The sequence below is a fragment of the Rhizoctonia solani genome, chromosome 1, assembly GCF_016906535.1.
Source record: "Rhizoctonia solani chromosome 1, complete sequence".
NCBI lineage: Eukaryota > Fungi > Basidiomycota > Agaricomycetes > Cantharellales > Ceratobasidiaceae > Rhizoctonia > Rhizoctonia solani.
In genome coordinates this window covers 1,772,133-1,798,663 of record NC_057370.1, presented here as the reverse complement: position 1 = coordinate 1,798,663, position 26,531 = coordinate 1,772,133, and the positions used below count along the sequence as shown (strand labels likewise).

The 26,531-nt window shown below is 47.8% G+C and overlaps 10 protein-coding genes across 10 annotated transcripts; 4 read left to right on the top strand and 6 right to left on the bottom strand.

The window, feature by feature from the left end:
• Positions 1–34: 34 nt before the first annotated feature.
• RhiXN_04082 (uncharacterized protein) lies at positions 35–1,995 on the top strand (the record flags this gene model as incomplete). Its single annotated transcript, XM_043323899.1, has 5 exons — positions 35–153; positions 201–245; positions 299–1,353; positions 1,413–1,707; positions 1,776–1,995. The coding sequence occupies 5 exons, from the start codon at positions 35–37 to the stop codon at positions 1,993–1,995; spliced, it is 1,734 nt and encodes a 577-aa protein (XP_043176318.1).
• A 334-nt stretch (positions 1,996–2,329) lies between these two features.
• RhiXN_04081 (peptide-N(4)-(N-acetyl-beta-glucosaminyl)asparagine amidase A) lies at positions 2,330–5,051 on the bottom strand (the record flags this gene model as incomplete). The annotated part of the gene is made up of 15 exons (XM_043323898.1): positions 2,330–2,609; positions 2,654–2,687; positions 2,736–2,788; positions 2,841–3,163; positions 3,222–3,250; positions 3,313–3,461; positions 3,514–3,602; positions 3,654–3,728; positions 3,784–3,864; positions 3,914–3,998; positions 4,046–4,197; positions 4,267–4,329; positions 4,396–4,419; positions 4,476–4,568; positions 4,608–5,051. The coding sequence occupies 15 exons, from the start codon at positions 5,049–5,051 to the stop codon at positions 2,330–2,332; spliced, it is 1,974 nt and encodes a 657-aa protein (XP_043176317.1).
• Positions 5,052–9,556: 4,505 nt separating this feature from the next.
• RhiXN_04080 (beta-lactamase superfamily protein) lies at positions 9,557–10,123 on the top strand (the record flags this gene model as incomplete). The annotated part of the gene is made up of 3 exons (XM_043323897.1): positions 9,557–9,663; positions 9,714–9,830; positions 9,886–10,123. The coding sequence occupies 3 exons, from the start codon at positions 9,557–9,559 to the stop codon at positions 10,121–10,123; spliced, it is 462 nt and encodes a 153-aa protein (XP_043176316.1).
• Positions 10,124–10,416: 293 nt separating this feature from the next.
• Positions 10,417–11,115, bottom strand: RhiXN_04079 (20S proteasome subunit; the record flags this gene model as incomplete). Its single annotated transcript, XM_043323896.1, has 3 exons — positions 10,417–10,692; positions 10,746–10,867; positions 10,911–11,115. The coding sequence occupies 3 exons, from the start codon at positions 11,113–11,115 to the stop codon at positions 10,417–10,419; spliced, it is 603 nt and encodes a 200-aa protein (XP_043176315.1).
• A 342-nt stretch (positions 11,116–11,457) lies between these two features.
• Positions 11,458–12,085, bottom strand: RhiXN_04078 (20S proteasome subunit; the record flags this gene model as incomplete). Its single annotated transcript, XM_043323895.1, has 5 exons — positions 11,458–11,506; positions 11,565–11,659; positions 11,729–11,800; positions 11,848–11,956; positions 12,015–12,085. The coding sequence occupies 5 exons, from the start codon at positions 12,083–12,085 to the stop codon at positions 11,458–11,460; spliced, it is 396 nt and encodes a 131-aa protein (XP_043176314.1).
• A 645-nt stretch (positions 12,086–12,730) lies between these two features.
• Positions 12,731–16,494, top strand: RhiXN_04077 (cryptochrome-2; the record flags this gene model as incomplete). The annotated part of the gene is made up of 14 exons (XM_043323894.1): positions 12,731–12,877; positions 12,928–12,938; positions 12,995–13,106; positions 13,154–13,532; positions 13,583–13,976; positions 14,025–14,081; positions 14,143–14,244; positions 14,270–14,378; positions 14,430–14,586; positions 14,647–14,717; positions 14,769–14,876; positions 14,924–15,191; positions 15,473–16,357; positions 16,409–16,494. The coding sequence occupies 14 exons, from the start codon at positions 12,731–12,733 to the stop codon at positions 16,492–16,494; spliced, it is 2,886 nt and encodes a 961-aa protein (XP_043176313.1).
• Positions 16,495–18,024: 1,530 nt separating this feature from the next.
• RhiXN_04076 (kinase domain protein) lies at positions 18,025–20,763 on the top strand (the record flags this gene model as incomplete). The annotated part of the gene is made up of 7 exons (XM_043323893.1): positions 18,025–18,835; positions 18,888–19,237; positions 19,293–19,481; positions 19,536–19,658; positions 19,815–19,884; positions 20,018–20,167; positions 20,303–20,763. The coding sequence occupies 7 exons, from the start codon at positions 18,025–18,027 to the stop codon at positions 20,761–20,763; spliced, it is 2,154 nt and encodes a 717-aa protein (XP_043176312.1).
• Positions 20,764–21,183: 420 nt separating this feature from the next.
• RhiXN_04075 (uncharacterized protein) lies at positions 21,184–22,269 on the bottom strand (the record flags this gene model as incomplete). Its single annotated transcript, XM_043323892.1, has 4 exons — positions 21,184–21,470; positions 21,528–21,982; positions 22,024–22,205; positions 22,258–22,269. 4 exons carry the CDS (start codon positions 22,267–22,269, stop codon positions 21,184–21,186), a joined length of 936 nt encoding a protein of 311 aa, XP_043176311.1.
• An 809-nt stretch (positions 22,270–23,078) lies between these two features.
• On the bottom strand, positions 23,079–24,340 carry RhiXN_04074 (glycoside hydrolase family 61 protein; the record flags this gene model as incomplete). The annotated part of the gene is made up of 8 exons (XM_043323891.1): positions 23,079–23,234; positions 23,307–23,324; positions 23,493–23,606; positions 23,671–23,790; positions 23,834–23,886; positions 23,932–24,066; positions 24,120–24,230; positions 24,289–24,340. The coding sequence occupies 8 exons, from the start codon at positions 24,338–24,340 to the stop codon at positions 23,079–23,081; spliced, it is 759 nt and encodes a 252-aa protein (XP_043176310.1).
• A 432-nt stretch (positions 24,341–24,772) lies between these two features.
• RhiXN_04073 (peptidyl-prolyl cis-trans isomerase, cyclophilin-type protein) lies at positions 24,773–26,338 on the bottom strand (the record flags this gene model as incomplete). The annotated part of the gene is made up of 5 exons (XM_043323890.1): positions 24,773–25,172; positions 25,222–25,276; positions 25,372–25,725; positions 25,775–26,131; positions 26,206–26,338. 5 exons carry the CDS (start codon positions 26,336–26,338, stop codon positions 24,773–24,775), a joined length of 1,299 nt encoding a protein of 432 aa, XP_043176309.1.
• Positions 26,339–26,531: the final 193 nt, after the last annotated feature.

The following is a 26,531-nucleotide window of genomic DNA, read 5'->3' as shown; positions in this document are numbered from 1 at the left end:
TTCTCAATGAAGGGATCAAGACAAAACCATTCGTATGGAGGATGTTGTCTTTACTCTCAACAACATTCTTGATGATATTACTCGCATGTATGCTGATTCTACTGACTCCAACCACGCGCACTCTGTTAATTCACCCAGGGTGACGATGTGTGAGTAAAATACCCTAGTCCATGCTAGCCTGGCTCATATCAATCAATTAGCCCCCGGGTTGGCTCAAATGGGGATCGATTCGACGAGAAGATGAAGTAGGTTTTATCTCTGCCTCATGGGAAACTAGCTTATGAACTCTTGGCACTAGCTCCCTAACGCCACCAGACTCTTCAAGACCCCCTCTGAGTATAAGAAGTGGTGGAGGCTCGGACTCAGAGGACAACCTCAGTCTCTGCTCGGATAGTCTCGAGTCCTCTCCTACCTCGTCTGGATTTACGACACCCTCCTTGTCTCCTTCGTCACTCACATTCGTCACCGACAAGGACACTGTGCATTTGGATCAGGCCCCGAGCTTTCCTCTCGCTGAAGCTAACAAAGGTTTGCCACTCGTAACTCCTGGAAATATCCTTTCTAGGCCCACTACGCAAGAGCATTCTTCCCAAGCGGACAGTGAACTGGAGGTACTAGAGACTGATCCGTCCGAGGTGGCTCCTATTTTGGCCCTGGAAGTATCAAATATCGGACTAGAGTTCAACTATAACAAAAAGTCATGCTTGTGGACTCCTTGCGTGTCTGATGGTAGTCCATCTCCTAGCTTGAGCTTTTCGCAGTCTTCAAGACAGCATGATGCAGGAATAATATATCAAACATGCACAAGGCCCATGACTCCTGTCACTACTCCTAGAGATCACATGCCAGGCGTATCTCCACCTCATCTAGCTAAAGCGCCCCGACTCCCACCCCGATCTCTGCACCCGCGTGAACCCCCGCCACACCTTCCAGCCCTAAGATCGCATACACTGCAATCTGCCCCCAAGCTCCACCAAAACGAAGACTGGAACACGGACTCACGAACGGGCCGAGTCGAGCTCGGGGGTGCCGACCACCTGATGCGACAGCGTGAATGGGCAAGGCTGACGATTACACACGCCTCATCGCTCGCTGAGCCTAAAGACTTGCCGCCCTACCGGCCCGTGGACAAGTACCTCGCATGGGGCTCCTACTCGTCCTGTTCGGTCAGTCCTCCGCGCAAACGTATCCTGGGAGCTATGGGCCGCCGAGTGCATATTGGACCCAGGATGTTGCCGCGTGGAGACTGGGATCCTGAGCGCAGAGGAGGTGCTATTGATCGCTGGAATAATAGGGAGATTATGCGCAGGGAGCGTATGCGGACCTATGAGGCCGAGCAAGAGCCCAAGCGAGGTTGAAACCTATTGTTCCGCTGAGGATCAATACGTCCAGAGATTACACTGGGTGCCAAGACACTGGATGTCAGCCCGAGCAAGGAGTGGAACGAGAGGGCAATGCACCCGCACACTTACTTTCTCAAAGCCGTTTCGTTGAACGAGAGAACGAAGGGGAGAAGGGAAACGAAGGCAAAGCAATGGAACACGATGAGATGCGGTTGTGCGTCAAGAATGGAAAACGTGTTGCGTCCGGTTCGTTGGATGAAGCGCTTGCTTCTGGCTCTCGGTCTTTATCCGAAGGTTCAACGAGTACTGTATCTTTGCCCGTTTCCGACTCTCTTGTGGACGCCGACTCGGATACGATGCGCTGGTGTGTGAAGAACGGGGCACGGATTCTCCCCAGCAAAGGACTTTTACCACTGATTCCAAACCTGAAAGTGGACCCGATATTGATGCGGCAAATCCTTTGACTGAAGGGGTGCCTGCGGCTCCGGTACATCTTGACACTGAACTCCCATATATTCCCAAAAAGAAATCTCCACTCCGCAAGTTCTTGTTGCCTACTTCACCCACTACAGCAAAGTTTCAGCTATGGACTCCGGGAGACAGTTTGAACGTTGGTAGGGCACGGAGAAAGTTTGCGTCGATGATGTTTTGATGATCAAGGCCATTTACGTTGACTGTTGAATACTTTTACACCCATTCATTTTCTATATTATTGATATGTAATTCACTTTGGGTTCATATGTTATCGGCAATGTCATTATACAGTGTAGTACAGACATATTTTAGCACAAGGGTTTGTGCGATCATGCCTATGGTGTTCAATACGGGGGTACTGTGGCTATATGCGCGCATATTTGACTCAGGAGGAACGTTTTGAATTCTGACAGCTCGGCGAACTGCATGAAATAGCATTGAGTTTCAAAACCAACCCAGTTGAATGTTGACCATTTGTACATGAGAAAGTCAACAACACTAACAACAACTGTCTAGAAAATGATGTCCGCATCGCGCGCGATTGGTAGACGGGCAACGTAATCGCTGTGAGCACCAGATGCACCCTTGGGAAGCTTACTCCGAGACCAAGGCCAGGTCGAAGTAAGAGTGCCGTTCTGGCTGTCAGATGTGACATCCGAGTTGCGTGCTTCAACATGACGCTGGTAGGTATTGAGTTTCGCGTCCCGATAGCTGAAGTCTTGGATCGCTGTCCCGTTAGCGACAACGCGGGTTCCGTTTGGAGCAGTAAGGAATGACCCAGTTGAGAGTCGCCTGGTTTTGATTTCGTTCAGGGGGTGAGAGTATTAGGGAGATACTTGCGGTTGAAGCTGTGGTCCAAGATTGTGTTCCCTGGTGAATCTATGAGTACCAAGGCAATTGAGATACGATACAACTTACAGCCCGAAGCGTTGTTTTCGGCCACAAGCAGGAAGTCGATGTTCAAGGGGTAACTAGCGCGGAACAGTCAAGCCTACGAATACGCGGAAACTCTCAAGTACGCACTTGTAGTCATCGCTAATGATAGGAATGCCGTTGTGGGTGGAGATGGACTTTCCGGAGCTAACCTGGTCAACGATTTGACGGGTTGCGTTGTTCAAATAACTTTGAACGTTTTTGAAGTTGAGATCTTGTGACCACACCACCTTGGTTGTCTTGCCACTGCCCGTCTTTACTTCGGCCTCGATGTGAAGTGTACGGGAGGCAGTTTCTGTGACATTGACGTCGTTAGAAGCTGCAATGCCCTTGACATCCGAGGTACTGTAGCCCGGAGCGGTATAGGAAGTGATTTTTCCGGTAGTAGGCTCTGAAGAGCTGTCCAGGAACACCTTGTTTCAGCCCATTCAGTTGTAATTTCTACATATACGGTCCTCGAAAATAACCAACCTGGATGTTGCCAGAAACGTACCAGTTGCCTAAGGACGCATATAAGCAACTTAAGTCGCAGGAATAAGCAGGTAGATAAAGTAACACAAACCGTTGATAGAATGGTCTGCTGACGCTGCTTTGCCAGCGACAACATCAATTGAAATGGTATGGTTGGCACCATCTGAGAGTAGCGGAATGAATGGCGTAAGATCAATTGAATACGTGGGTTGATCGAAGGATCCATAGGCTGAAATAGGTCTGGACAAAGTATTATAAATACGCCATAGACCCACATGCGAAAACACCGTACCTCCACATTGTCGGAATAAAACCTCCCGTGAAGATGACGGGATATGGATTGACAACACCAGCCAATTTTCCATCGACCAAAAGACGAACCTATATCAAAAACAATAAGCCCAAGTTAACGAACTAAAATAGCCAACGCACTTCACGGTAGGCCCCTTTGCCGTAAGTGGTTCCACTGGGTAACTTAGAAACCCAGCTGTCAGCAAGGTTGAAGTACTGCCACGAGCATAAAATTAGACGAAGATGACAGATGACGATTTGTCCCCCCTACCCAAAACTCTTCAGCCGAGTTTCCAGAAGCAAAGACTTCAACAAATGCCTTGGCAGCGTTGCGAGGAAATTTGACGGTATTCTGAGGAAAAGTATAAATGTTTGTTTGGAGCTGCCATCATGGTACCAACATTGAGCGTGGGAGGAACTGCTGCATAATTTGCTTGGTCTGGTGAGAGGTTGGATAATGGGATGACCAGGTCAGATTTTGGTGCGCTGGGGGTGGCCAAAGTTGGCGCAAAGAACGTGGCGGAAAACCGGACTGTTTGGGTTCAGTAAAGGCTGTTTGACCAATTCGGTACTCGCCATCATATTCGCCATTGAGACCGAGGCTCTCATCCACAATGTTATTGAGATCTACGATCATTCGCCCCGGACGAGAGAATAATGGGATGTACTTGGTAACATCTTTAAGCTGGATACGTGGTATATAAAGCGTTACTATCCTGGTTTACCTGGCAAATTCTTGCCTGTGTTTACTGACCTGCGTCCAGATAATTCCGGCTGTAGTTGGTTCGGCCGTGGACGTGCGCCAAATCTCAACATTCTGTAGAACGCGCCTGTTGAAAAAATACAACTCGGAGCAAAACAGCCTACTTACATGAAAGCTTACCCCAGCAAGTCGATCGTATTGGCGCTAGAAAGTAACATATTAAATATCTAAGCACGTCAATCGGTACCGTTTTCACTTACGCCTTGAGATGTAGCGGTCCAATTCAGACTAATACCCGCCCATTTCCCAATGTCACCACATTCGTTGGGGGCTACCAGAAAATATTTTGCATGCTATTAATTGCTTACTACCTAACCGATCTATGAATATACCTCGTATTCAACAATTTCAGGTCGATAGTAGCTGTTTGCGAAAGTGCGGCGGAACAGTTGAACAGTGCAGGTTTTCCCGATTTTAGGCGTAATAGGGGGCTGAGAAACTTGAAAATTGACTAGTGGAGTCGTGCTGTTGGTTGATTGGCGAGTGTAAATTTCAGGTCGAGAGCCACCAAATGAAAGAACAAGACCCGGAAGGGACAATAAATACGGGAGCTTGTTGTTGAACATCTTGCACTCCTTGGTCAATGAAATGTCGCAATCGGCGCGGAAAGTGACCTCGGACAGCAGGTCGTTAAAACGTGTGACCCCAGAGGCGAACCACGACAAGGAGAGCAAGCAAATGTTGACAGTCCATCTTATAAAGGTAAGGGCTGCCGACTGCTTCTGAGTATACGATGCTTCGAACGACGTGAACCAAGTGCTATGTACGGATGACATGCTGTTTTATCCGCTTAGGTTTCCAAACCGGCTGTCTAAGAACCGCAAGTTCAGCGTGGTCCTAAGGGATGTCGCGATTCCCAATGCCAAGCACGTGAACTTCTCCGGCCCAGCCAAAATAGGATCAAGATAAACAAACGTGTTGTACTTGTTATGGCCATTTAGCCCGATTTGTGTCCACTCACTGTCGCGCTACATTAAGCCCATGATCCACTCGTTAGAGACCGTTGGTAGTTAACACGTCGTCTCAACCCGATACAAGCTCAATTCTTACAAAACGAAAATGCACGTTGCTCACTAGGCCTAACAATATCATACCGAGATTATGGGATTGGCTACTACATCTGAAATGTAGGTCAAGTTCATCGAAGGTTGTCAAAGCCACTGGGCTTGCATTCGGAGGGGCCATTGTACGTTTGTGCAAGAGGCCAAAAGGTAAAAATAGTCAGCCGATCGACTGACAGAAACGACAAAACACAACTGGGACATATCTGATTTTAGTGAATACACATGTACGCGCCCATATAACTATATGCCACTAGATATATTGGGTTGGAATAAAATGTTATTGGTAAACCATGCTACAAATGACTTGCCCTTAAGCTGTTACACCCGCGTTCAAATCATTATTCTTTCTATGATACCAAAGCCTCCTCGAGTCGTCATTGATGGCTTATTTAATTGTCGATACATATCTTTTGAGTTCAAGAAGATGTTGCTTGCTGTAGACTGGCATCATGCGTAGTCGCTCCATTCCTTTCTGATACATCTGGCATTAATTTGGGAACTCTCTGTCATATCAATCTTTTATGGATTACAACGCGAATGGTTGCTTGCACAGGCGTTGACATCGGAAGACCACGGAAACTGCGTTCGTTGAGAGTAACCGACCTTTAGCTTCGTTACTTTCTTCCTTATTTTGAATATGTGGTCACTTTCTGAGTGCAGTAATCTCCTGTACGTCGAAATAATCATCTATCTGATGGACCGCCGGTATGTGGCGGTCCTAGCGTTCCAAATTGGGACTATGAAGTGAATGAACAATCAGTCGGATCCGTCTCTTGCATGATTGTGACATCCTAAATATTTTACTGATAATGAACAATGCATCGTGAACAAACACGCGGTCTATCGTCATGAGCTTTGCTGTAAGATAGTTAAGAGGGCAGCATTCAGGAAAGGATTCGGTTAGTGCTTTCTTTGCATAAGCCGGGTTAATCGGTCACTGATACTAACGCCAATGATTATCTTTAATCCTACAGAATGGGCTTAGTTTGCGTTTTGTTTAGGCCCAATATCTCCCTATCGATGTCGAGGAGCTACGGGATAGACCGAAATCGCCTCAAGTGGAAAACGTTCTTGCGCCAACCTTGCTTTGGATACAAATATAAGACGTCGAAAGTTCTCCCCAGGATTCAAACAATCACACCGTGCGTTTATCACGATAAAAGATGGACTGGAATTGTGCTTTGATAACTGGTGGTGCCAAAGGTGAGATTGCTTACCCACTTACTATCACAGCCTCGGAACACATGGCAACCCTTCTAAACGTCATTCCCAGGTTTGGGCAAAGCTTTTGCTCAATCGCTAGTCAATCAAAATAAGATGGTTTATATCGTTGATTGCGACAAAAATGCGCTCATTGAAACAGTCGATGAGATAGGCGCAGCTGGTTATTTTGTTTTTGACTTGGCGAACGTGTCTGAACTTGCTGAATTCAGTGAAACTGTTCTTAAGGCAGTCCCAGAAATCGATTGCTTAATTAATAATGCGGGAATTCAGGTGAGGTTGATACATAAGAGAATTAGATGTTTATGATATGCTGAACATCGAGTTTAGATGCCGTTGGACTTCGTCGAGGGTGCTGATCTGAGTGCTGCAACTAAAGAAATAAATACTAATGTTATGAGCCTGGTGAGCCTCGGCTTGTCCGATTCAATGATCTAAAACCTACATTACTTTGCAATTAATAGGTTCATCTCTGCGGCCTATTCGTGCCTCACTAGTCAAAAAGAGAGCTTGCATCATGAATTTTTCATCTGGACTTGCCTACGTGCCCGCTTCTTTTGCTCCCGTCTATTCCGCATCAATGGCTAGTGTTTTTGCTAATCATAGTATATTGTGTCGGGGAACTTACAATATTACAGGCATTCATCAAAAGCTTTACAGTATCGCTAAGAGATCAGTTACGTTCAACGAACGTAAAAGTCATTGAAATAGCTCCGCCACTTGTTCAGAGCAATCTCCATCAACACCGGGCACAAAGTTTAAAGAGTTTGTGTGAGTATCTCGGCCCCATACTTCGGCTATTTGGGCACATCAAAACTATTGTTTCTTATTTTTCCATAAAGTACATCGAATAATATCACACAACTGACTCAGGAAGAATGGATCTCAGCCCTTGAGAAAGGGTTGGAGGAGGGCTCGGAGGAAGTCGGGCAGGATTTTCCCAGCTTTGCATCGATAAATGGAAAGAGACTTTTGGGCCTATTCACGCTAAGCTGTCTTCGGTTAAGCCAAAATAGCTCAATTCACACGTATAAAGGGATGTTACATTCTCCATATATACGCATATGAAAATCATGTACCTATCCATCATTGCTCGGGATTGAATATTGGTCCTGCATAGTATCGTTCGTAAGGGATTTACCACGTCATTTGAGGATGACCACCAGCGCCGTAGATATCCTCATTCTAGGGCGGGATGGCTCTCGCATTTTCTCTTTCCAATTCTATACGAGTCCAACCTGACGTACGCAGCTACTTCTCGAACGGGTCTAACCCCCGATACTATCAAATGGAGTCTAGGAGATACCTCTAAGGTGCTCCCCAAGGCAAGCACGGTAGTCGTGATGTTTCCTGTTGAGAATTGGGATGCTCTCTCAGGGCTCATTGAGGAATATCAAGGCAGTAACGGGGGTAGCTTGTGGATTCTGATAGGAAGCACCAGAGGATGGCAGGTGCGTTGAGCGGTACCAGCTATATGTGTGCTCCATCTCAGCTCTATTTTCACTTACAATATGTTTGTTTGACATCCATAGACTATAGACACCGATTCCGACTCAGTGGTCACGCGGCATACCCACTACCATCAAATGCGCCAACTCGCTCACTTGTCGAGGAACAATTTTTGAAGGCTTATCCTACTACGGGTGCTGTGCTCAACTTGGTAGGACTGCATGGTCGACCCCCGCCTCTGGCGACAATCCACACAGTTCTCCGCGACTTGTACCCAATTTTCTCAAGCGCATAGGTCCATCGAAGAACGCGTTGAAACAAAAGGCCAGCGTTCATTTCGTGCATGGATATGACGCGGCGTTGGCTGTTGTCCTCGTTCACAAGCAGACCCGGGAATGGTGGGGCGCTGGATAGTGTCGGATTGCCTAGTACGAGATTGGTGGGCTATCGCACTTGAAATGGGCGGATATCAGGAGAAAAAATGGGTCATTGAGCTTATGAAGGAAGAGCAAGTGGCGATGCTCCCTCGCCAGAAAGGGTTGGGCCGGATGCTGGACGGGTCAGACTTTTGGGAAGCAACTGGAAGTGTGCCCAAACATGTTGGCCTGACCATGTAATACGATCCGGGATATACCATAGGCCAAATAGCATACGCATCGTTATAGCAGTGGTGAAGTTTGGTATATCGTGGCTGTGTAAAATTGACGAGCCACTACACTCGACTTCAATATGGGCGACTTGAAGGTTACTTTCCTCGGTACATCAGCTGGCAGTGGACCCACCCAAAGTCGAAATTGTTCCTCGTTAGCACTTTCAATCAGAGACGAAGTGTGGCGTGCGTAAGCCGGTTAATTGATGAATGTACTGGACTGACCAAATAGCGGATTAGTGATTGACTGCGCAGAAGGAACCCAACGGCAGATACACAAGTCCAGGCACTTAATGTCCACAATGTCACCAAAATTTTTATCACCCATATGCACATTGACCACTGTGGAGGGGTGGTCCCGCTTCTTTCAACAGTAATGTCAATATTTAGTGCTCGTGCACAATCGTGCAACAACGATCCCGAAAAAGTAAGTTATCATGTTTCTGTGTCCAGGACATTTATCGAATTGAAATATATAAGGTTATCATATAGAAATATACGGCACTCCTGGATTACGCCAGTTAATCCGTTCTACACTCAATTTGACTCACATGAACCTAAGTGGAAAGTACATTGTCCACGAGCTTCATACTCAGAAGGAGATATTGGCGATGAGAGTGCGCCTCATCCCAACGAAATCATTGGTTCAAATATTCGGGCGATAGCCAACAGTTCTGGCAGAATATTGGAGAGGATGCCGGAATAAAGGTAGATGTTGGCCCCATCGAGCACCGAGGTATGTATGTCTGCTGCTTTCATAAAACGCTACTAATACCGGGGTGTTGACTGATAGTTGCATGTATGGGATATGTATTTACCGAAAAACATACCTCAGCCACTATCCCACGTAGGCTGGTTTGTCTAGGCGATACCTCATCAGCCACCACATTGCTCCACTATGTGTCTCGGAGGAATCTATCCGTCTCTTGTGATACACGAATCCACGAACGCTTGGATACCCCCAGATGTAGATCGCCGTCAACTATATGGAGGGGCACGAAAGACGTATGTTCAATAAATTTATATTCTGGTATGGACATAACTTGCTTGATTAGACCCCAATCAGTTCGTGAAAAAGCCATCAGCAAGGGGCACTCGACCCCTGATATGGCTGGAGCCTTCGCTCGCTCGGTCCAAGCAGAGAGACTAGCCCTTATCCATTTTAGTGATATGTAAGCACTTGGTTCTCCATTCCTTAGGGAAATTACTCACAAGCTGGGATTTGAGGTTCCCAAACCCTTCACCGAGCGATCCAATTATGCGTGAAATCGCCCGACAAGCCACCGTTGCTTGGGGAAGACGCGATGCTAGCGCCATCGCAGCCCATGATTTATTCTGGATCGATATTCCTCAAAGGCCGGTTGAACCCTCTGGGTCTCCAGAGAGCAACCAAGCACCAGTTCAAGTGGAATTGTATGTGAAACCCACCTTTGGGACGACCCATTGGAACCAGACCAACCGATGAGTCAAATATCGAAACGAAAATGGGCCCAAAACCACACTGAAGGAAGTAGGGGGTCCCACGGGAATTTGAGCCGAGGAAGGGGAAGGGGAAGAGGCCGCGGTCGCGGTCAAGGTCGTAGAGACGGACGCAGTTTACAACCTCACACTGCAGCAACGAACTGATCATGCATTTGGCTCGCCTCAACTCTGTTCTACATCTTTACATCTAATAGTTTAAATAAGATCAAATCAGGCTCACTTTAAGGGACAGAGCTAATGCGTACCAGCATAATCAACCAAACTACATGTGCAAATTCATTTGGTCTCAGCTTCGACTGCTTGCATGATACGCTCCACTTCAAGTGCAGCCTCATTCCATCCCGGGGTGCGAACCCTCCTGGATGCATACACACGGCCACTTGTTGCATCTCCCGTGTTGTTCCTACCCCCGGATATTTCGTTTAGAAATGCATTGGGCGTAAGAGCAGGCGTTTCCGGCATAGCTGACGAAGTCTCAATCGGTCCAGCTGGCGAAGGACTTGGACCATACCAAGTCCCATCCCTCATCCAGCCCGCGCGCAGAACCCGGATCTGACACGTATAATTGTCACGCAATCAATTCAATGAGAATAGGAATTGCTTACAACAATCCAGAGAGGAAGTGGCCTCCTCAGTGTGATACCAGCCTTCAGTCGGTCATTGACATTTTTAAGGTATGTGTCCCAAATAGCATCATCAAATTCATAACCAGGCGAGGTTACAATTGCTTCGAGCCGAGCGTGCGAAGACGAGTCTGGAGCCGGCGTGACGATTGGTCTGAGGTTGTGCTAGGCTGTGCAGCGAGCCATTGTCTCGTCTGAGTTCGAAAAATTCGGGGCCGGATGTAGGAGATATGGGTTCGGTGGAAGAGCCAGTCTGGCCAGAGAGAGGTGCTTGTATAGGATCATTCGGCGCTTGAAGACTGGTGTCACTAACATCGCTACCCGCTGATACTTTTTCGTTCAAATTAGACATCAGAGAAAGAGAAGTGGAACGCTTTTATCTGAGCTTGGATTTCTTCAGTACAAATTCGAGTTGATATATACGAACGGGTTTACGACTCAATAGTCGCGGTCATAGCTCTGAAAAGAGAGTTGGGTACAAACACTAGAATAGCAAGCGCTTGTACACCCTTGGTGACTAAGCCGTGACAAGGAAATAAATACCGACCACCAATTACCTGGAAAGGTCAAACGGCAATTGTATGCGATAGAACTGCGATCGATACATTCGTATAAACACTAGTACTATCCATGAGAATGTTTACGTATCGATACTATAGTACAACACCATCAAGTTCGAGTATTAACACCTATTTTAATCCATACGCCCCTTCAACGTTCGAGTGATAACCTTGTCAGGAGTTCTGTATATCAAAAACCATCAACGACTGTAAAGAAATTGACGAGCAAACTCTCACTCACATCACATGCACAATCGCTCCCCAGCCTGAATACGCATCACGATCCACAGCGTTAAGAAGTGTTTGCGAGATGGTTTCAAAAAGGTCCTCAGGTTCCTGTTTCGAGTATATTGATTCAAAACAAATTCCTTGTCGCTGTTAGGACAGTGCATCGTGTCGACGTACCAGATCCGGTTCCCAGAGACTCTCAGCAACTCCGAACAATTTATCGCTTGCAGTCCCGCTTACCACGAAATCCTAGTAATGTAAGTTGTGAGAAATATGATAATTTATTGACAACTCACATCGGGTAGTGTCAAACATCCAATAAGGTCAGTGGCCGCAATAAATGGTTTGGGATCAGGGCCAGGTGTGAGACCAGCAATCACGGGCTCAATAAAGAAAGGTCCAAATCTGCAGATTATTACAGACATTCATGCTTAATAATGGTGTATATGGAAGCTCTGCGTACCTCCGTTCGTAAAGAGTTGAGCTGACCAAGTGAGCAAATGCTTTGGGTTGTATCTCTCGCTCCTCCTTCATAGTATACATGTTAACACGGAACCTGAGTCTCTCGCGTCTGTTTCCGATACTATTATTGAAAGTTGATTTCGAGATACAACATTTCTACTCACAGAGTAAGAACATCTGTGGCCAATCCGGGCAATCCAACATAAAGCCTGTCGGTAACTGGAAATATCTGGAACACAATTTCAAGGAACCCGCACCCTAAATTGAGCTCATTTCACACACCTTTTCAAAGTTACATGCTACGTGAGCGCTTGGTTGCCTAGTCGCAGGTCCGATGCAATTGCGACACAGTTCTTGCCCGCCATGGCAATCACCGAGCCTCCATTTAGTTGCATAATAGACTAAGGAAGAATCAGATTTAAAGCATTTTAAGTTATTTTAAGACTGTTCATACCATGATGGGCAAGCTATGAGTTACTGATAGTTAGCGGCGGTTCAATGTGAGCAGCGAGCAATGGGACGCGTACGCGATCATGCATCCTAAGCGCGCTCCCAAGGGTCCATGCTCAATTTCGCCAGCTTACGTGAGCAGTAGTATGGGATCGCCGTGTCGAAAAGACCACGGATGATGCCATAGATGTCTCCTACAAAGCCAGGCGCCGATCGTAAAACAAGAGGAGCGGGTAAGGTTCATGTTACTACTCGGCTGCAACCGTCATGCTTGCGACCATGACACCCAAACCTCGAGTCTTGCACTGGTTTCGCACCGACCTCAGAACACATGATGCTCCGGCTCTTCGCGCTGGGCTGGCTCTAAAGCCCGAGGTTTGGTATCCTGTCTGGTGCTGGGATCCTGAATATGTTGTGAGTCAATTTTGTGATGGAAAGAACTTTCCTACAACCCGGTGTTTCAGTACTCCATAGGGTCGGCGTCAATCGCTTCAATTTCTTGATCGAAAGTATGAATGACTTGAGTCAAAGCCTCACCCGGCTCAATAACAAGTCAAAACTACTCGTGATTCGCGGTAGTCCTTATACTGTCTTACCTAAACTATTTCATGACTGGAAGATAACTCACCTAGTTTATGAACTGGTAAGCTGAACCGGAGCCGACATCATCATACAACTGAATATAATCAGGACACCGGGGGTTATGCTCAAGAACGCGACAAACGTGTGCGAGAAATTGCAACCAAAAGCAAGGTTGAGGTAATAGATGTTCTTGGGCATAGCTTGTACCATCCCGCCGAAGTCCTTGAAAAGAATGGAGGAAAGGCCACTACGACCATTACTCAGTGGCAAAAGGTAAATGATATGCCTATTTCTAAACAATCTACTTTAACGCGTACCGGAAAGGCTGCTTCGAAGCTCGGCTCTGTACCACGTCCTGTTGCAGCCCCAAGAGAGCTAATCTCTCCAGGAGATTTGCACCTTAACTCACTGTCTCGTGAGGACCATCCAGTGAACCGGGAGCACGATTTGAACGAAAAGACAAGAATTGGTCCAGTTACGTGTTTTGGTGTGTTTAACTATCTTTTAGCCATTTTCACCCCTATTGACTTCCCACAGATACGCTCATTGGTCCCAAAGGTGACTTTGCTATACCAACCCTCGAAGAGCTGGGCTATCCAAAACCGACCACCACCATACGCGGCGGAGAAAAAGAGGGCAGGACTCGTTTGTTTGCGTTCAATAAAGAAGATAATGGGAACCGCGCCGCTCTGTTCGAGAAACCTAAAACTAGTCCCGGTATACCAGGACCATTTGGAACGTCTGAGCTAAACAATGAGCACAAGGAGCATTTTGGGACAGATTCACAGGAAGATGAAGGAGAATTCGACCATGTTTCAGAAGATACACAGATTGATGTTACAAGGCCTTCAACTACTTTGATGTCGCCTTACCTTAAATTTGGTTGTGTCGGTGTGCGGGAATGTTATTGGTCCTGGCATGATATTTTAGTGTACGTCGAGTTACACTGCCCATATGATTGTTCTCACATTGTTCCCAGAAACGCTCCCAAGTCAGCTAAAAAACCCGAGAATCTGCTTGGTCAATTAGAATTCAGGTACGCAGAAATTATCGATCATTATTTATTTGGTCGAGATATATGACTTGCAACCAACTAGGGATATGTATTATACCGCTGAGCTCGCTGTTGGTGGTACAACCTTCGCGCGTGTGCAAGGAAATTCCATATGCCGGCGAGTGGCTTTCCATAAAGTTCGGCGGTCTGTAGACCTGAAACGTTTATAGCTACATCCCATGGCGCTGCCAGACCGTCTATTCTGATGACGGTGATCAAGTTATTCCCAGACCCAAGGATGATCAACACCCTCAAGCAGAAGAATGGCTGGCAGCTTGGGTGAGTCTGTGATCTGTTTGAAAAATAACTTATCTATAGAAATTTGTACAGGCTGAAGGACGAACTGGCTTCCCATGGATAGATGCACTCATGCGGCAGCTACGTGAAGAGGGATGGATGCATCATTTAGGAAGGCATTCTGTCGCTTGTTTTCTTACCCGTGGCCAGTGTTATATTAGTTGGGAGCGTGGTGCTGAGGTCTTTGATGGTGGGTATAGCAGTTTCAGCTATGCAATGCACCAGACTCTGATGGAGAACTACTGAGCAGAATATCTTATCGACTGGGATCCTGCATCCAACTACGGAAATTGGATGTGGCTTTCATGCAGCGCATTCTTTGTGAGTCCTGGTGACATAATGTCGCCATGACTCTGAGCTAACCATCACCAGTCACAATTCCTTCGTGTTTATGGTGTCGCAACATGGCCTTCAAAATTCGACAAGACCGGAGCCCTCGTTCGTAAATATATTCCAGAACTACGAAAATTTCCTGATCAGGTATAGTAGTTAAATGAGGCATGGCACCTCCTCTGACCGCTTGATAGTACATATATGAACCATGGCTTGCTCCCAAATCTGTGCAAAGAGAAGCTGGATGCATTATCGGAATAGATTATCCAGCACCCATGTTGGACGAGAAGGAAGAGAAGAATCGAAATATCGAAAGGATGAGGGCTGCGTACCAGGCCGGTTTGTACGGGGATTCGCCTAAAGTTCTCTCTGGGAATGCGGTTATCGAACTCCCTAATAAGCCGGAGGAGGGTGAAGAAAGCAAAGCTGGCACAAAGCGGAAAGCGGATAAGAGCGCAGCTGGTAAGGCCCGGGCTACTCGAACCGCAAGGATTCCAATCATGGACAGAAAAACTTAGACGCATATATCAAGAAGAAATAACGCCTCTAATATTTCTCAACTCGGTTTCTAGTTATTCTATTTTGGCACATGTATAAGTAGTCGAGTGCTATATATACAGCATACAAATCGAGCTATATAATACAATCATTACCAACCATTCGGATTTGTCAAATTGTATATCACCAAAAACAAAATTTCTCCATATCACGTGCTTACTATTCTCCTCTCTTCATGCCCAAAGCTATAACTTTGGCGGGCTTTACGGTCCTTCCCCTACACCTTCAAGGATCCGTGGAGCATTTTCTATACCTCCGGCAAAACCAGTCTGGGTCAAATATCATCGACGCTAGTGCGAAACCTAATGGCAGGACTGTATTCCTAGTCAACGTTCCTTGTGATGCAACAGAGAGAGATCTCATTTCCCTGTTCAAGTCCGCAGGAACTATCGAAAGAGTCATGTTCGGCCAACAACTGACTATGCCAAACGAGGATGTTGAGGAGGAGCAAGAGGAACAAGAGGAGCAGGAGGAAGTAGAAGGGAACAACGATAGGGCCAACTCCAAATCCAAATCCAAACCCAAAACTTCACTTCCTCCCAAGCCAACTCCGCTAATCGACACCTCAATTCGCAGCTCTAGTGTCTCTGGAAGGACGGCACACGTCGTATTCCTGGACGAATCTTCGCTGAGTCGTGCGCTGTCCCTTCCGTCCTCTTCCAAGAATCCGCTGTCCTGGCCTCCTGCAGATACCTCAGCCGAACCAAGAGGATTGGGGCTGTACCTCAAGCGACACCAATTGTTGCGTCCTGCGCTTGATGCTGTATCGACACACGTCGATACTTTCATGCAGCACTTCGACTTTGAGCAGAATGCCAAGCGTGCTGCTGCTGCGTCTCAATACAAGAAGGGCGTACCTATTGTTGACGACGATGGATTCGAGCTTGTCACTCGGGGAGGTGCGTACGGCAAGACGGTTGGGGGCGGGGTGGGTGTAGCCAGCAAGAAATTCGAGTTGGCGGCCAAGCGTGGGGAGCTTACCGCGGGGAAGAAGAGAAAGAAGGGAAGGGATAAATCCAAGGACCTTGAAGGACTGTACGCTCATGAACAGCGCGAAAAGAAACGCAAATGTAAGTCGTTTTGGTTTGATGTGGAAATGAAACTAAATATGCTCCTTGTAGCATTTATGGAATTGCGTGAAAGGTTCGAAGAAGACAAGAAGAAAGTTGCTAAGCTCAAGTCTACCAGGCGATTCAAGCCTTATTAAAATCCGCGCACTGCTTTGCGTAAATTGATACGTATAGTTTACTTTCCTTTTCGGTTGTGCATATAACTGCTATCTTTCTCAATCTGAATCGCATTTATTTCGGACCTTGGGCCTATCTTATTGCCACAGAAGTTAGATTTGAATCTTTCGTAACTCTCCCCAATATTGCCCATGCAATTTGGTTCGAATCGGAGTGACATCAGCTCAGGGAGGGCCTTGATATCTCATATATCCTGCCCACAAGGTGTCATTCCAGCTATTCGGTATATGTGTGCCGCTTATAACAAATGCTGTACGTGATCAGCAAGCAGGCACCCATATTATTTACCCCTCGAACCAAGTATCTGGTTAGTGCCTTGTGTACGTATTTGGGGTAATCCGGCAAGGTAAGTCTCTGGTGGATAGGTGACGCTGTCCAACTGATAATCAACGCGCTACATGCCTCTTGTTCACTTCGACGTCATTCGGAGCTTCCTATGAGCTCTACTACGCAATAGAGATTGAAAGAGGGCGGAATGGGCCAGATATTAGAGGAAGGAGCGGACTTAGCCGAGGAAGGAGACTTGTACAACGATCTGAATAATGGCGACCCATGGACCTGGGCTCGTAACTTAAAAGATCCACATTCCTACCGGTAAACCAACAATACATTTAGTTATTTAGCATTCACTCCCTTAACTGAACTCATACTCAAAGGGGAGCTACGCGATTAGGCTGAAACTTCGTGGAATATTTAGGTATCGTATGATAGTTACCACGCCCCAGCAGGGTTCCTGCGGTCGCAATAAACCGAAGCATGTTGCTCCTTGATAGGGGTTTCTGTTGGTTTCTCACATGCCTTGTCAAACGTCTTGGTTTCTCTGACAAAACCTACATGAGAGCCGCCAAGTTCCTCAAGGTCGTATTCCTATCACGGAGTTAGATCATTCATGTGTTCTAGACTTCTCTATTCCACCCAAACCATCTCTCGCTACATAAATTACATCCGCTTACAGCATTATGCATATTAGAATGTGCCCCTATCAACTGGGGAATCTTTCATTCAAGTTAGTCAATGCGTACTACTTCAGCGCTGAGAGTTTAGCTCTAGCTGATTGTAGGTGCGAGAAGACTATAATACCTCATTAACCACTCCTATCGATACAAAGGCCAAGCACTAATACTAGCGTACATGTTTATTCTCAAGTGTGCGCCCTTGGTGGGAGTTGTTTGTGCAAACCCTGAGGATTGTCACGTGAGATATGCAAAGAGTTGGGATTGACGCGCCGCTCGACTTTCTTGAAAGTCCAACGGAGTATCCAATTTTCAAGTTGTCACCTTCTTGGTCCACAGTAGGTGCATTTACAGAGGTTATAGTCTAAACTAACAAGACGATCAAAAATTTCTCCGTGGTAGCTAAATTATATCATAAATTTGTTCTTGTTCTGTCTTGCCTGAGCCCAAGTCTGCTTTATAACCAAGTTGGGTAAGTGATACAGTCTAAGCGTGCATCGGCTTCTTTAAAACGCAGCTAAACGTTTGTTTCAGCTAATGGCCACTCTTGTGCACACCATGTCGAGCTCACAAGCATCCCCTATATTCTCTGAGCATCCTTCCAATCCTCTCCATGTCAGTTCATCCGATGTTGCCAACACCACCTACGTACGCCAAGCCCGCCTCAGCATGTCTGGAAAAGGCAAGACAGTTACTCGGACAATCTATGCCGGTGCGACACCCAAGCCACGGCAACGCAAGGCTCGGAATAGCCGAGGGCTAGGAGACGACGTGAGCAGTGATGAAATCCAAATCCATCAAGTAGTAGGCGATGAATCTGAGGTTGCAAAAGACCCCGAAGAGGATGAAACGGAACCGGATGATGCACCTATGAACGACTTGGATGCTGCAGCCGACTCGACCGAGCTCGTCGAAGGGGTGGAAAACGTAGATCCTGATGAGCTAAGTGAAGAGGAGGCTGAGGAACACCATGGCTTGGTTCAACAAGTGATCGAACCTCGTTTGGCCACGAGCAACCCCTTCTGGGACGACGGGGAAGGAGAGGCCGACGTTACTGTTACGTTTCCTCGACCTGCCAATCCATTAGAAGATGAAGGCGGCGATGAAGACGCCGAGGGGGAGGATGACGAAGAATATTTGAATTCCAAACGAGAGGAGGCGGTCGTAGTCGAAGAGATGGAACAGGAGGATCTTGATCCGGACGAAGAATCATCTGAGGATGAAGCAGATTCGCTCGCAACCAAGGACGAAATGGAGCGGCATTATATCAATACTGAGATGAACCAGCTAAGAGAGCGCGTGCAAGGTCTGGAGGGAAATTATCAACTTGTGGACCGCTTAGGAGAAGGTATGTGGCGCATTTCAATTCTCACGGCTCTACCTGATCTGTGCCTTTCAAGGTACATTCTCGTCCGTCTACAAGGCGATCGACCTTAGATTTTCCAAGTACGACAACAGAGAGTGGAATACGAGCTTAGGTTATGCCGACTATCCCATCCTCCTTGCTTCGACCCCACACTCGTCCAAGCCGAGATCAACCCAATACACTCCAGCCTTCGAGCGGCGAGGGCGAGTTTTTGTTGCCATTAAGCGCATCTATGTGACCTCGTCTCCACAACGGATTGCCAACGAGATTGAACTCATGGAGGCCGCGCGCGGATGCCGCCACGTAGGCCAGCTAATCACAGCTTTTCGAGACGAAGACCAGGTGGTATGTGTGATGCCGTTCCATCGGAGTGTTGACTTTCGAGTACGTGCCCCTATTGTTCCATGTTTAAACCATCATTTGACACCCATTGTTGTAGGACTATTTCCAGAGCCTCCCGATGCGTACAATGCAGACTTACTTCCGCCACTTGTTCCGCGCACTTCGGGACATCCATGCACGGGATATTGTCCATCGAGACGTCAAGCCTGCGAATTTCTTGTTCGATCCTAAAGCTGGCCCAGATGGCACAGGGTGGGGTGTGTTGTGTGATTTTGGCCTTGCCCAGGTACGCATACATTTAGCACCTTTGTGTTTGGCTGATTCGAATTGTTGTAATCAGCGTGTGGATTATCCCGAGCGAACCCAATGTCTTCATACACCTCCAACCAAAGACAAACCTCATGGTACACGAATCAAGCCATCTGCACACGAATTGACAGCTCTTAATCGCAAACTAACCTTGGTACGAAAAAGAGCCGAAGCTGGTAGTCATAATATTGGTTACAAGACTGAGGACCATAGGCAAGTTTCGACTACCGCTTCAGTTTGTTTCATCTTTCGAAAGCCAAGAAGCTAATCATTTCCTCGATGTTTTGCCATGCTTAGGCCACGTGTCAAGGCGAATCGAGCAGGAACAAGAGGGTTTCGTGCACCCGAGGTGCTCTTCAAGTGCGAATCACAGACCGTGGGTATGTCGAGTTAGGGGAGACATATATGACGACATTTTGCTGATCTACGCTTATTCGCGCTTCTGATGGTGATTTTCAACCAATCTTAAACCGGACACCTCACTGGATTGGGCTAACGACTATGGGACTGTAGCCCTGGATGTGTGGTCAGCTGGTATTATCCTTCTCGCCTGCCTAAGTGGCAAGTTCCCTCTGTTCAATTCGAATGACGACACCGAAGCATTGGCGGAAATTGCGGCGATTGTGGGGCGGAATAAAATGGAAAAATGCGCTATGTTGCATAGTAAGTTCGATCATAACTTTTAAGCACGACCTCGCATCGAATTTGCGCATGACGACTATGCTGTAAATAACTGTGGCTGCTCCCCATCCAACGCCCTTGTTCGATCAGCTGCTAACTGTCTTGGCTCTACGGTAGATCGAACATTCCTTACCAACATCCCTTCGATATGCAAAGACAAACCTCGAACATGGACCGAACTCGTGCAGGACATGAACCCCAAGCTCGCCCAGCCTCCCCCTACATGGCCCGAGGCTGAGAAAGTCGAGCATGAACGGATGGTCAAAGATGCGCTGGAATTACTCGAACAATGCTTACACCTGGATGCGACCAAACGGATCACTGCACGAGACGCACTGAGGTGCCGGTTTCTACGGGACCGGAAGCTTCCACCAGACGACGCGTTGGCTCCCCACCCGCCTGGACAGGGTGTATGCGCAAAACTGCACTGCTTGGACGCGACGGACGAAAGCGGGCAATCGTGGTGCGTTCAAGTTAGGACCGGCGCCTCGAGAGTGGTTCGTGCGGATGATCCGGACGCCGGTGCATCGGTAAGGCGCCATGCAAGTACCATATCGGCTGGGAGACCTGGGAGTTAGGCGAGGATGACTAGGCCCCAAGGGAGATGGAGGCGATGAAGGTATGCATGCGGTGGTGCGGAGCTTCTGTTTTTTTGAGGGACTGTAACGTTATTCCCCGAGTGTACGACTAGGCCCGGAGTAAAATATGCATTTTTTGGAGCGATACCACTAAGCATTCTCGTATAGATCATTATTTCTTTAATATTGCTATTGCTTTTTGTTGTTTGACATTTTACAAGAAAAATACATCAGTTATTCGTGTACAGGGTATTATTCGGCGTGTATGAAGCAGGCAAAAGAACATAATCGGGTATGGATAGGTAGGCGAGAGCAAGTGGACAATAAAACGAAAACCATGCGTGTATAGACAAAGGATAAAATTAAACAAACCCAACACAAAAATACCAAATCAATAGGAAACTGAATATGCCCAATGAGTCAAATGGTGCATTTTACTGCGTTCCAGCCACTGAGAAGCGAGTTGACACGCTCCTCCATGCTCCGTCGGCAGAGGGAGCACCGTAGATGGGCACCAAGGGGAATAAGAGAGGCAGCCAAAGAGTCGGGGCGACCTTCGACGACTACATATGCACATGCCAGCGCCCATGCACGCGCCAGAGCCTTTTGGGCATCGACATCGCACTCGAATCCGGGTGTGAGCGGATGTGGGACAGGGGGTGGGAGAAGTAGGCGTTTAAGCGCATCAGTGCGTCCCAGATGCAAAACTGAATTGTGGCGGGTTAGCACTGGAGCAGAGCATGCGAATAGGAGAACAAACTTACAGAAAAGGCGTTTGAGATAGATAGGACCCATTTGCTGGGCCATCTCATCTGTAATATCGCTCAGTGGCCCGGAGAGCGTGAATGGGCTTATTGCGACGGCAAGTTGTTCGAGGGAATGCTGGGCGGCCAGAGTGTACATGGGCAAGGGATTCGATGCAGCAGCTTGGACGAGGAGCAAGAAGAGCTCGGAATGGGGGGTGACAAACGCATGCAGGTTGTATCCCAATGCGACAAGCGCCGGTAGGACCTGGCGTAGGACAGACGCAGGTGGTTGGTAGCGTTGCACCGGGAACCCGTAGATTAAATGCAGAATAACGTTGACCACGTCTGCGGGATACGGGACGACAACGAGAGTGGGTGTTGGGGCTGTGAGGTCCAGGCCAGCCATGGGCTTGGATACGTCGACTTCTTCGTCCATCCGTCGTTCTCCATTAGTAACCCCCCAAATTGGTTCGCTGATTCCCGCAGTAATGTCGAGCGATGAGAGTAGAAAAACACGTTGTCTGTTGAAAATAGCACGATATCTGCATCCTGCATATCGCGTTCGCCCATGTGGAAACGCGTCGAGATAGAGACAAGTGCATTGTCTCCTGCGTCGCTCGGGCTGCTCGGGAGCATGTCTGTTCCCATCATCAACGGGGAGGTAGTCAAAGTCATCTCAGCAACGGTAGGGGCAAGCTGCATGTATGCGTAGTATTGAAGAGTACCATTGAACAAGATACAAACTCACAATGTCAGCCATGGTGGGAAAGTTCAGAGGGAGGTGGGTGTGGTGTGCCGGGTTTTCAGCGCACATTATATTTGAATATCACCTGTGGGGCCTGGACCAGGATCGGTGTCGATATCACGATCTCAGCTTTTGCGTCATCGAACCTTTTTTTCGAATCGCCACGTGACGGCTAGGTACACCCACGCTAGAGTCCTGCCCAATCTAATCACAAGAAGCACCTCCCCATGTGTGCTCACCGTGTCCGGGACTTTCCCGACCGCAGTAGAATGATGTCATCCCATTCATCCGACACAAAGGCCCGTCCTGAAGCGCTCTGGATTCCCATGGCGTCCTTGCACCCCGAGCCATTCTACAAGACCCGTATATGTATGCCTATCAAGCGCAAGCAACAAGATACGCCCTGCATTCCTTTGCGCTTTGATAGGTGACGTGCTTTGCCCTATGCTTGCTTGAAAACTGGGTCGGAGCCGAGTGCATTCCGGTATCGCTCGCCGCGTCGGCTCCTGTGGCACTTCTTTCTCGGTGTCTTGTGATCAACCCCCTCTTCACGGGGTTTACGGTTCATGACGCAATCTTCGGCTCGTCATCCGACGGTTGAACGACAAGGGGGGCCCGGTAACTCCAACCCACGTTTTCTTCCACATGCAACTAAGATCTATTTCGGACCTGTGTCGTTGGTTTCGGACCTTCTTTACCGCGCGCATACTATTCGGTCTGGAACTCGTGCAGCGTTTTCGCAACCACTTAGAATTCGCGGGAGAAAATATCATATTGGCACTGAGCCCTACAGCAACTGAATAGACTAATTTCTGGGATTATGTTTAACCCGACCATACTGTTCCGCCGGGCGCAGTGTAGCTCGTCAACCCGTTGTAGATGTTTACCGTGATGCCCGGGTCGGACCCTTTGTATGCGCCTGGAAGTGCAATCTTTGGCGGCGACGCGCTTCCTCCGTTGACAACCGAGATTTGCGCACACTGTAGGAAGAAAGAAAAAACACAATGATATCATTAAGCATCGTTTTGCCAAAGTGTGAATGTTAAACTTACCCCAATATAAAATTGGGCCTGGACACCGAATATTTGCCATCCGGAATCACGACCAAGTTTGGGTTAATAGCGGAACGGGAGATATGACAGAACGTTGCCATAGTGGTAGATATAGGTGTCGAGATGAGATAATTAGTCAACTTGCAGTTCCCCTGAGACACCAAGACAGGCTAGATTATTACTCACACCAGGGTATGACTGAGCAACGTGCAGCGCTATGATTTCTCCGCGAATGAGATAATCGCCACTCGGAATGCTCTTGGGCAGAATAAACGAGTGCTTTCCACCATTTGAGTTGACCTGAGGGGTTGTTTGCGCGGTGAGGACGGCCCGGTACGCACACCACAATGCTTAAATGACGTACAACATCAGTGGCCCAAGTCTGAGACGAGGCGGAGATTAGACCGGACGAATAAATCTTGGTCCAGACAGTGCCGCTTCCGTCGAAACTGGCAGCTGTCGATGGTGCCTTGGCGATGTAGACCTGGACACTACAGGATAGTCAGTACGTCATGAAGGTAGCGAACGATAGGCAAGACAGATCGATAGCATAGGCGCGCGGCATGCCACAAGAGGGCATCTACCCGCACGCTTCGATCAACTCAAAACAGCATTTCAGACTCACGGTCCCTTGTGACCCCGGAAATCGCGTCTTCTCCCGTGCGTTGGGCGTGTTGGTGCCACTCGAGAGTGATATTGGCACCGGCTGGCACGTTAGCCTTGGTTCCTGTCGCAGATCCGGTCAGGCCATTGACGTTACCTACCATTGTTCCATTAGTAAACGCAATTGGTTATGATATTAACCAGACTCACACCGAATATCGGTGCTCGTAACGTCCGTTACCGGGTTGTTACTGGGTGGAACACGGAGGTAAGTGTTTTGTCCTTGGTCAACGCCATTGACCCATAAATACTGCATGGTGACTGTCATCATGTAGATTAGAAGCCATCGCGGTGATAGACAGGGTCGTTGGTTGCTTACAATGACCTAGCACCGAAGGTGCCACAGCAAGTGCGAGAGCTACCCACTTCATTTCTATTGAGCTGAAAGTAAGTTCTTGATGGCAAACGACTACTCAGGTCTATGGACGTCTTATACTCCCCCCTGTATCCAAAATTAGTACCGTTTCAAACAGTGTACTCACGGTTTCGTTTGCCGAGGTTGAGTTCTCCCGCATTGGACGTACTAAATACCGAGGTTGCTGCGTTGGTGAATCGATCACCAGACCGCACCGAATACCAAATAGTGTGTAATTTTAGCATTTTCCAGTAGCATAGGCGGGAATAAATTCGCTGGGCGCGGAATAATAGTATTGCGAAGTACTACGAACTATGCGCACAAGGCCAACTGTTATAAATATAGCTTCACATAAGTCAGCCAGGCGATAAGGACAAAAGGTATCAATGGGAACTTACGAAAGTAAATCAAGGTGCATTTGACATGAGCATGGGGTGATTTTGCGTGCTCAGTATCTTCGTCTGTCACGGTCACGATCGCGATCTCGCCTGTCTCTGTCCCTATCCATATCTTTGTGACGTGCCTCTCGCCGTGAATCCCTATCCCTATCCCTGTGTCTATGTCTATCCTTGTCCCGGTAATCATCTCTATCGTCTGACCGCCTATATTTGTCGCGCCCCCCGCGTGCTGGACTCTGACTCCTGCTCCTCTCTTCCCGCGCCCTCGATGAATGATCGAACAACATTCCAAACCCGCCACCACCCCCTTTTTTCGAATCTTCACCACGATACCTGCGAGTCTCTTCAAGGTCATCCCGACCAGCGAAACCCCCACCACCCCGATCGCCACGTTTGGGCATCATGGGGTTATTGGACCAGTGTGTGTTGAGTTTTGATACGGATTGGGAGCTACAGCGGGTGAGAGAATGTTTATACAAGAGCCAGGTATGGCACTCACAAGTCAACCCATATGCGACGATCGTCAACCATACATTTTGCATCTTGAAGTACGCCTATGAATGACTATGAGACGCTTGTTCTACTGTCCTATTGATTCAAACATACTTGTTCTGCATCCTCCCGCTTGTCGAATTCAATGAATGCGTACTGCAATGAATCTCCCGTTTTTTTGTCCCGAATGATTGGCAGCTCATAATGACTCCAAACCGGGAGAAAATAAGTTCCAAATCCTCATCGCGCGTGACTGGGTTAAGTTTGCAAACGAATAATACGTTCTCGGGGGGTCGCACATTCGCAAATGGAAGGTCTCCAACCATTTCGAGGGTAAGTGCAGCAGCTGCCGCAGCACGTTCCCTTCGTATCTTTTCGGCCTCTTCCTCAGGTAAAGTGGCCAGCGGGTCCTCATCCTCGCCAATTCGCACATTGGTCCCTGTGAGATCGGGCGCTTTGGTAGGAACCTCGTTAGGAACAATTAGACCTGGCGGGTCCGGGAATGGATCGTCTGCAGGAACCATCAGAGTGTGTACACCCAGTGAACGTTATTGACATACCGAGAATGACAACATGACGAATGCGCACATCCCTCATGGGTCGCCCATCTTGATCCGTAAAGACCTCGTTCAGTTGATCGAGTGTTTCTAGTCCCTCAACGACATGTCCGAACACAGCATGTTTCCCATCGAGGTAATCAATGTTATCTGCCAGCGTAATGAAAAACTGGCTCCCACATCCCCCATCGACACCAGGAGCAATAGCCATAGATACAGTCCCTTTAGCTGTATGCTTTAGTCGAGGAACGAGTTCAGGTGCGAAGTAGCGCAGGACATCCGGGGTTGGCGTATCGGCCTTTGACGCTATGTATGACCGTGCGGATTCCCCTCCAGTTCCAGTTGCGGTTGGTCTCCGGCCTGAGCAACAAAGTCTTTTGTGACTAAAAAGATGTGAGGATGCCGCAGCCATCATATAAGATTGCGAAACACACCATTGAAAAAAGCGTGAAGATTGTAGTAGTAAACCTTGCACAGTTTCAGAAAGTTTTCACAAGTCCGTGGACATGATTCAACCTCTAAGTCAATGACCAGGTCACCCAGAGATGTCTCGAGGAGAACGGACATCGCTCACTAGGCTATTCCTGATATAAGTCCCCAAGTGATACAGTAGACGACGTCAATGTGATGATGGTGCCGTTTTCACGTGACTTAACACGGGGCTATTTGGCCTCAGATTTGTCAGGCAAACGATTTATGGGCAACATCCAGTTGGCCTTGTCCAATGAGACTCAATTTGGCAAAGAACCTTCTCGTTTTA